Below are 9,990 nucleotides of genomic sequence, written 5' to 3'. Positions count from 1 at the left end.
TAATACATGTATAATAAAATAAAATAAAAAATAAATAAAAATCTTTATCGATTCTATTTTTGTTTTTGTTTTTTGTTTTGCCTTGCATGGGAGAGTAAAAATGATACCCCCCCCCCCCACCGGTAGGACAACTGGGTTCTTACTTTAATCCTTCGATCATTATAAAGTTTTTATATCTAAATACATTGTATTAAGAAATAATTTCTATGTCGAAATAATTTTTGTTTAAAAATTTATAATTTCCTCTTTATATTGAGAGTATATTAGCATGGTAGTTCTGCTGGGGGACTCGGCATCCCTTAACCCGTTAAATTTACGATGAATCACCGTTTCATTCCACTGATGAAATTTTCAATTTTCTTCCATTTTGATTTAAAAAGTTTGAAACCACTCAGAATGTGACCCCTTCCTCCAACTCACCACTTATGGGAGAGAGGAACGGTCATCAATGACGAGGGCCGAGCTGGGCGGTAAAGCCTAGCAGCCCTCGCCCGCTTCACGCTCAGAAGGGGCCACTCTGCCTCATCGTCATGGTTTCTGGATCACACAGTTTTACCTGGTGTCCCGGCGATACATACTATAGAAATGATCCCTAAGAGTATGATCTTAGTGCCACGTGGTTTACTGTTCACTTATATACTTAGTACTTTGCAATAGTGATAAATTATATATATTTTACATACTTAAGAAATACTTTTATGTTTTCTTTTTCGGCTTAGTTTTAATTCTAATACTGCTTCTTTAGATAATACTAGAAAGTAATGAATTCTATTATTGTCTAACAATGTTTAATATCAACAAAAGATAAATATTAACAATATTTTTATGTTGTGCACAAGCGGATCAGTATTTTCAAGGTATGTATGTTGAAGCGGCGATCTTCAAAGAAAGATAATCCAACATGTGTCTGTAGGTATGGAAAGATAACCCGTTAAGCTTGTAACATTTAAATGAAATTTAATCAGGATAAATTATACATTTATGAGTACTATTTTCTGGAGTTTATTAATATTAATATTAGTTGATTAATATTTGCGTTTATTTTGTACCAAAATTATTTATCAATATACTATTTTAACATTTTCGAGAGATCTAACGCAGATTTTTTTTTTATTGATAAAAATGTCAAATTTCAAGACAGTAGTAGTATGTAAGACTTTATTGTGTAGCTACATAATTATAATGTCATAGCCAGAAAAAGTCATAGTTTTAAAAAATTAATCAGTAAAATAATAAACAAAACATATCGCATAACTTACCAAAATCTAGAGCTTTCTTGGTAGTAGGTTTTATTATCTCTGAAAATACATGTACTGATTTGAATGTTATACATGCATATATGTTAAGAAATGTCAAAGTCAGCTTGAGAAAAAAAAACCCAATACTTAACAAGAAGATTCCTTAATTGTTATATAGATGTATTTTAATTTAATTAAATTTACAGTTTTTCTGTATAGTAGTTAGTCCCTACTACATACCTGTGATATTCTGGGCTGTATCATTTTCTGGCGTAAATAAGCGCCCCTTGATTTTTGGCAGAACATGTTTACTGATAAGTTTGCTAAAATCTAGCCCTCTAAATGTACTCTCATCTTCAAAGATAGATATGAAAAAAGAAAAAAAAAATCATAGAAATTAATAGATAATCTATTCACAATATATTTTCTCCCAAACTAGTCACAGTGCATTCTGATTGGTAAAAAATTGAACATGTTGAACGCATGCTCAAAACTTCTCATTTTGGAGAAAAAAGTATAGCAGAAAAAAAAAGAAAATTCGGAGTAACCACTCCAGTTGATTTTGAAAATAAAATAAACATTCTCAGTATCTGACTGAACGATCAATATTTATATATGACCCACTGAATGTATTTTGTTCATTTCTTCCTTAAGCATTTTCGAGATCATGTACCTAAAGGTACATGTATAGTTTATTGCACTTAAGGACACTAAAATTTTATTCCTTTTTTCTTGGAAGTTTTATCTCTAGGTTTAAAATAAAAACATTAATCACATATATGCATTTTATATTTACGGAAGCCCATTTAGGACCTATCAAAAAATATTTTCAAATTCGATATAACGAATTGTAGAATTTGTTATAACAAATTTAATTCGTTATGACAATTTCTTTGAATTCGTTATAACAAATTTAATCTGTTATAACAAATTTGTTGAATTAGTTATAACAAATTCAAAAATTTGTTATAACGAATTAAATTCGTTTAAACGAATTCTAAAATTTGTTATAACAAATTTAATTCGTTATAACAAATTCAAAAACAATCGGGGCCTATAGAAAAATATGTATGAATTCGATATAACGATTTGTCGAATTCATTTTAACGAATTTAAGTTATTATAACAAATTAGAGAATTCGTTTTAACGAATTTAATTCGTTAAATCAAGTTTTATAATTCGTTATAACGAATTTAATTCGTTATAACAAATTTTTGAATTCGTTATAACGAGTTCAATAAATTTGTTATAACAGATTAAATTCGTTATAACGAATTCAAAGAAATTGTTATAACGAATTAAATTCGTTATAACAAATTCGGCAATTCGTTATATCGAATTCAAAAATATTTTTGATAGGTCCTAAATGGGCTTCCGTATATATTCATAAATTATTTTTTATTAAAAAATTTCAAACTATCTAAAATATTTTTCTATAAAAATATCTGACTTTTCATAACACGTTTTATTAGATATCTATTTTGTGCATTTATTTAAAGTAACTTTTATAATCTAAAGCATATTATTTGCAAATATTTACATTTCCAATGTCTTTGTCCGAGATAAAATTTCAAATAGTAAAAATACTTTATTTCTACATAAATCTACTGGTTCATCGATAGGCGTGGTGAAAAAAAAAATCACGTGCGGGGCGGGACAAATAGAGACAGAAGCGGGGCTTGTAGCACGTGAATTTGCAGAATCAAGAGCATGTAAATATAAGGAATAACTGTCAGATTTTTTGGTTTCATGACGATGATCAATCGATTGGCTTGCGTGATAATTTTATGCATAAACGCCTTCGGCGTTTATGCAAATTATCACGCAAGCCAATCGATTGATCACATCATGAAACCAAAAAATTAGACAGGTATTCCTTAAATAAAACAATTTTTTACATTTTCTTTGAAAAAATACAAAATACAAAATTAAAAAAAATAAAAAATAGAAATAAAAAAATCTTATAAAATCATTAAGATCTAAAATCAAACTTTCCATCCTGAAAAACCGTGAAAAGAGATGTCTTAAACATTTTGGTGTAGCATTCCACCTCAGATTATACTTTCTCACCCCGTATTTTGTAGTAAAATCTGAGCATAGCTATGCCCAATGAACCTACATAAATGCACCACATTATATTCTTAAAAAGTTAACTTACTTAATTGTGCCTTAGTTAAAATTCCAATATACAATAAAACTGTAAAGATGAGCAGGCTTTTGAAAAGCTCCATTCTCTTTCACAAAACTAGAAATCCCACCTTCTCTTGAACTGATGTTTGTTCGATCATGACGTCATTTTCTGTTTGGACATTGAGATTTATATGTGACCAGCACATGTTCTGACAACAGAGACGGTGATGTTTTCTGTTAAAGAGAGGGAATTGTCGATATTAATACTTTGATCCTATGGTTTAAGCTTGTAGAAAAATTATTACCATGAACCTGTGAACATCCCTGCATCACGTGTGGTCAATAACTGATTGATTTTCACCGATTTGGACAACGGGTACAAAGCACTAAAAAGTGAGAAAATAGATCAATTAATAATCTTCATCTTTTATTAATTTCTCTGTGCTTCCTTGTCAACCAAAACTTTCGCTACTTTTAAAAGATGTACCCGTACACTTAGCATATAATATGTAGAATTTGATAGCTCCAATCATATGAAAATATACTCTCTAAGCCCTGTAAGCATAGAATGTTATTATTTTTGATAACTGCGATCCCCGTTTGAACCTTTATCCTTTATAAGTTCATGAAGTGCTAAAAAAGGTTATTGCCATTTTTTTTCTTCTGTATTATGGTATGTTAGAAGGCTTTTTCTTTTACAAATACTTAGTTTATTTGTAGGACTGTATAGGACAGATTCATATCCCTATATATAGGCATGTTTAAGAGTTTTGTGAGGGTTAATACGTTTAGAATTCACTGATTTACAACCACGAAGAGTCAGTTAATATCATTGTTTTTAATTTCATTGAAGTGTTATAAAAATATCTAAATTAGAATTTTAAAATATTATCAGCAAATGTAGACTTCTATATGGTTTACTTTCAATGAATCTCGCAGAGTTAAACTGGGTGCTTTAAGGAAGAATATATTCAACCGGTATTTATCGCCAATGTTACTTATGAGAACCATTGTATGATATTTGAATTGATGAGTAGATTCTCTTACATGTATACCCCTTTTTTGGTGTCCACTTTTTGGATATAAAGCATGTAAAGGGTCTTCGTATACAGACGGTTTACATGTTAACATTGAGATAAACTATTAACCGACACATTTCCTCATTGACATAGGAAATACAGCTTAAAACCCCGTCCTAGTGGTTCGAATGCGTCTAGCCATTGACCGAAGTTGATGAATATTTTTGCCAATACAAACCAGGCTGCGTTCCAGATCGTGGGATTATAACGTAATAGAACCTAGCTGCAATGAATGAACGCACATTTCAGCATATACTACTACGTAGTTCAAGATCTTAGATCTACGTAGCCGCTACCATCGTGAACGCAGCCTTGATCTGACCACAGAAAATGCACTCATATTACTGTTATAAAATCATTTTGAAAGTAGTGCAGGTTGTCCATAGTTTGTAACTATAGCCGTTTTATATAAGATTGATAAATCATATACGGTACCAGTTTTGATGCACCAGATGCGCATTTCGACAAATTATGTCTCCTCAGTAATGTTCAAGCCGAAACGTTGGAAATCCAAAATATTTAAATAAAAAAAAACTTGGAACAGCTGAAAAAAGGTGCCAAAGACTGGAGCCAAATACGTCGGAGGAACAGAGCTATGCCTTATAGGGAGATAATCCTTAATTTTGAAATAAATTTCTAAATTTTACAACAGCAATTAAATATATATCCGTATTTTCAAGCTAGTACCGAAGTACTAGGTTATACTGGGCTGTAGAGACCCTCAGGGACTAACAGTCCACCAGAAGAGGCCTCGACCCAGGGCTCATAATGTAAATCATATACAGTACCAATTTTGAGGCATCGGATGCGCATTTCGACAAATTATGTCTCTTCAGTGACGCTCCAGAGAAATATCGACTTTACAGAAAAGCATATCGACCGAGCACGAAGTGCGAGGTCAATGTACTTTTTTGGAAGTCAAAATATCTATGGATTGACTGAATGAAAGGGCTTTATTTGTTATATTTTCTATTAACTATTTTTTAAAAGGAATTATTTGTTATATAATTTTCTTTAAAGGCTGCATTATTTGTTTTTTAAAGGAAGATTACAAAACGCGAAGAAAAAAATATGGGAACATTAATTGCAAATAATATATCTTATATATTAATATTGAATACCGGTAGATATCCGAGTTTTCGCAGAGTTCGCCATGTGAATCGGAAAAGAATTCTGATTTGATTCAAAATCAGCAATTCACTTTATTTATTTATTTATTTATTTATTTATTTATTTATTTATTTATTTATTTACATGTAACAAAACTTTCCTTATCTATAATTAGAAAATACAGTCCAATCTCAGTTTTTACGTCTATAATTAGAAAGACCCGCGGTCTATCCGCAATTCTACACTTAGACACGTGGTATTAACGAACCAATGATAAAACTTATTACATGTACTATGTATGACAAAAATATACTAGTATTACGATAATGTTTAAACTTTTTGTTCAACTTGAACTACCATTTTTCACTGTCTGAACTTTTTTGATTCGGTCACGATTGAAATGGTCTCGATCTATATCTGTACAATTATTGTTTCAGGACGAGGCGAAGAAATAAAGGTGCGATACTTATGGACATGCATGAATAATGTGCTTTGTGTTGAAAAGAAAGTATTTAATTTTCACAAAAAATGATTAAGAATTCAATATACTGAAACATGATCAATGTAAAAAAAAAAATTAAGCATAGAAGATACAACATCATTAACATCATTGAAAATCGCTTAAAAAGATGTAAATATTGGAAATCACAAACTCGTCGTGACTGTCAATTCCTTCTAATTAAGTTTCCATCCAGAAAATGCTGTACGTCCACCAGGTCCGCTTTCAATGTTCCCAGCATTGGCCCCGGACTGTGTCCTAATGAAAACGTCATCCCCTTGATTAACGTGAATGACTAGCGTATCGCTGACTGTATGGTCACCCGTGGGGGCGTAGAGATAGGCCACACCCATAACGTTGTGATTGTGCACCAGTTCCGCTTGGTGATAAGCACCGTTAACTAAACGCATGGACCATGTAAAAACATAAAAGCCAGTTCTGGGCACAATGAAAGCTCCAGTGGCATTGTGATAACCATTTCCAGCATTGGTGATTATTTTATCAAAGATTAAAGTGCGCGAGGCACCAGGATTAATGGTATCACCCGTCATATACGCATAAAAAGCTATGATGTCTTTACTTGCAGAGGGTGTTTGGGTTGTATCAAGCGGTAGTAATAGCCTTTCTGTGAATAAAAATGTTGTTTAATTCATTTGCTTCAGAGTATCATTTATTGAAGACAGTAAACAAATTTAAAACATTTGACTTTACACAGGCAATAGTATCGGAGGGGGGGGGGGGCAAAGATACTACAATTAGTGTGAAAGGCCGACCCCTCTTTTTCCTACTATTTTTTCGCAGCATATTCAACAAAATTTCTCGTTGGTAACGCAATTTTTGAAAAAAAAAAATCTTGTTGGTCGAAAAAATGGAACCTACCTCCCCACCCTTCCTCAAGGACTTATGTGTTCTGGATTTTTTTTCGCTTGTCAATTTATTTTTCAGGTCAAGTATGCCCCCCCCCCCCCCCGTTCAAAAACGATGCTACGTGGTGCCTGTAACAGTGATTTATTTTTTAACATGCCTTAAAGAAAAGGTCAGGATTTTAAAACCGTATTTGAGTAATATTTCAGTAGATGGATACCTTTTCTGACTTTAGATATACCCTTCAATTCTGTAGCTTTTGCCGACTTTTTAACTTCTTGCAATAAACTCTTATTAAATCCATTTTCATATTTTAACTTTGAATGATCATCGTTGCCCATACTGTTTTGAAGCATTTTCTTAATGTCCGACAGAGCACCAATGAGGTTTTCATTTTCCTTTTTCAGTTCAATTATTTCCGTTTTCTGCTGTTGAAAACCAGCTGAAAGTTCAGAAACTTTTCTCATAAGGAAGTCAATTTGCTGAATGTGAAAAATTTTCTCTTCGGAACATAACCTTTTTTCTTCGACATCCGCCGTGTGGATTTCCAATCCTTGATGTCCGGCCAAAACACAGATTCCATGAAGGAAACCGAAAATAACACACAACATGTTCATTATTTTCATGTTAACACATTGACTGATTAACAATACATCTGATCTCTATTCTTATCAGTTTTGACTGTTCTATTCGTCAAGAGCTAGAATTTAAGGCATTGGAATACAAAAGATATTCCTCAAGAAAAAAATGCATCTTGATTTACAGAAAAGTAGCTAATAATATTTGCATTACTTAAAACTTTTCAGCAGTATTTGACACGGTAAAGGATTAGTTGATCAAATGATTCAGCATTCAAACTCCACATAGGGCAACAGTTCATCCCTTGGGGGCTAACATAATCAATGTTGGTCCATGCATCAGACTCCGTCAATATTTTTGATACTAATAATCACGCATATATAAAAATCAGACCCGTTGCATCAGTTTCAAAAGAAAAGGAGGGGGCAACCTTAAAAAAAAAAACTGTCCAAAAAGTGTGTGTGCATGTGTGTGGGAGGGGGACTTCCCAAAAAATAATCTGACAAGCAAATTTAAAAAAAAAAAGAAAAAAGAAAAAAAAAGAACTCCGTAACTGTCTAAATCATGGAGTTTGCCAGTGCTCGAGCTTACAGCAACAAAAATCGGGGGACCAGCATCTAAAATATTTTTTAAAAAAAAGTGAGGGAGGGCTTCCCCCGCGTTCTACGGGCCTCAAAATATACACTTATTATTAACATGGTTTGAATGTTAAGTTTGATGCATGCATATAACAATACTGAATCTGACCTACATTTTTATTTTTTCAGTAAAGGGCGGGATCAAAAGATCGATGTATGATTTAAAAAAAAACACCAAATATTAAAATTCAGTTAGTTAGAGGCAAGAGGTTAAGAGCCCCCAAATATTTTTTGCTTCCGTAGTCGGTAGTAACATCAAAAAGTGCTATTTAAACATGAGACATGAAATTGTTATTTGAAACATTTTTTATTATGAATAAGCAAAAGGGTATATAACTGTGAAATTACTAATTTTCATGGGGGTTAGTTTTAGCTGATTTCATGGTATAAAGGAACCCATGAATTCATGTCCCCCACAAAATGTAAAAAAAAAATCTATATAACAGTAAAAAGTCTATCCTCCCCTCGAACCAGTATTTTTTCCTCAAAACACGAAAATTTGATCCCACGAAAACTAGTGATTTTACAGTATTGTAATAAATACTATAGTACTTGTTCAAATGAAACAACATTCATCATGTCAAGTTTTGAGAGGGGAAAGGGGGGGGGGTCTCCATGAAAATTATGATTTCGATTTTTTGTCAAACATTGAACTTGAAAACAGCAATGTGGACTGGTTTATTTTCAGTACTGCAAGTTATGTCAGAACCAAATTACCATTATAGGTATATTATACACATGTAATACATCTATATCTATAGATACTGATTTTTCTGAGAATTCTATTGACAGCCGCACAGTTTTAGCACAGTCTTTTATTTGGCCTCGTAGACTAATATGGTCATAAAAAAAATCATTGTAAGTGGTACATATGCATCTTTAGAGTGCAAAGTCTGATCCAGCTTATATTAAATCTGACAAATTTCATACTTCAGTTTATCCCATGTTTACCCCTTTATCCCGTGGATATGACTCATTGGATATTTTTTTCATAACCCACAGTTAAGTGCAGTTGTGACGTCATAATGGTTTTTGCGTTAGCGTGATGAAGTAAAATAAAGTGGAGTCCTATATAAAACAGTGTAAAACATTGGTAGTGAAGTATTAAACATGGGATAAAAAGAATCTCCCATGATTTGTAGTTGGATATGACTTTTATCCAACTCGTTGTGTGTTTTTATCCCCTCGCCAAGGCTCGGGGATAAAAAACACACAACTCGTTGGATAAAAATCATATCAAACTACAAATCATGGGAGATCCTATATATAAGAGTAAGGCCTGATCACAAGTGGCTCCAAATCACCTTAAACATATGACAGAGTCTGGCACTTGTTTTAGATGCCGTAGCTGACCAATAATACACGCTACAGCGACTCCTGTTAAAGACAGCATCTGTGTATGCTAACAGCTTATTGTGATAAGTATAAACCAATCAACTACACAGGTATAGCTATAGCTGTTATTTGATGTATGGATCACTTGTTATGCTTGATACAACCAAGTGATTCTGGTAAAAATTCTAGTTTAATATATTCTGATATTCAAAATTTAATATAAACAGGATGGATCTACATTGTAACAATATTTTGCTTGACACATGAATCATATTCTTTACATGAACCCATTTTATGTGTATTTCTTATCTAAATAGATAATTTTTGGTTCCAAGGTCATTATACATGTAAGAGTTGCAACAATTTTTTCCATTTGATAAAATTCGGTCATTTTAATCTTTGAGCATCACTAGTGCTTCTTAGAAGCAATTTCACGGCCACTTCAATTCAGTACTCGTTCCTGATTTGTAGTTTTTCTTATTAATCTCAGACTATGATGCAAAGGTTTCAGAGACAT

General features: G+C 32.4%; 1 protein-coding gene and 1 non-coding gene across 2 annotated transcripts; both read right to left on the bottom strand.

The window, feature by feature from the left end:
- Positions 1-386: 386 nt before the first annotated feature.
- LOC133181454 (small nucleolar RNA U3) lies at positions 387-608 on the bottom strand. The gene has a single exon (XR_009720474.1). It is a non-coding gene; the product is annotated as a small nucleolar RNA U3 (small nucleolar RNA).
- Positions 609-6,233: 5,625 nt separating this feature from the next.
- LOC133180879 (uncharacterized) lies at positions 6,234-7,547 on the bottom strand. Its single transcript, XM_061315323.1, has 2 exons — positions 7,142-7,547; positions 6,234-6,682 (listed from the first exon to the last, which is right to left on the bottom strand). The coding sequence occupies exons 1-2, from the start codon at positions 7,545-7,547 to the stop codon at positions 6,234-6,236; spliced, it is 855 nt and encodes a 284-aa protein (XP_061171307.1).
- Positions 7,548-9,990: the final 2,443 nt, after the last annotated feature.

Source organism: Saccostrea echinata, unplaced genomic scaffold (assembly GCF_033153115.1).
Source record: "Saccostrea echinata isolate AGI-Se365-2 ecotype Australia unplaced genomic scaffold, CSIRO_AGI_Sech_v1 ptg000008l, whole genome shotgun sequence".
Classification (NCBI taxonomy): Eukaryota; Metazoa; Mollusca; class Bivalvia; order Ostreida; family Ostreidae; genus Saccostrea; species Saccostrea echinata.
Note: the sequence above shows the minus strand (reverse complement) of the source record. Positions and strands in the feature narration are given on the sequence as shown.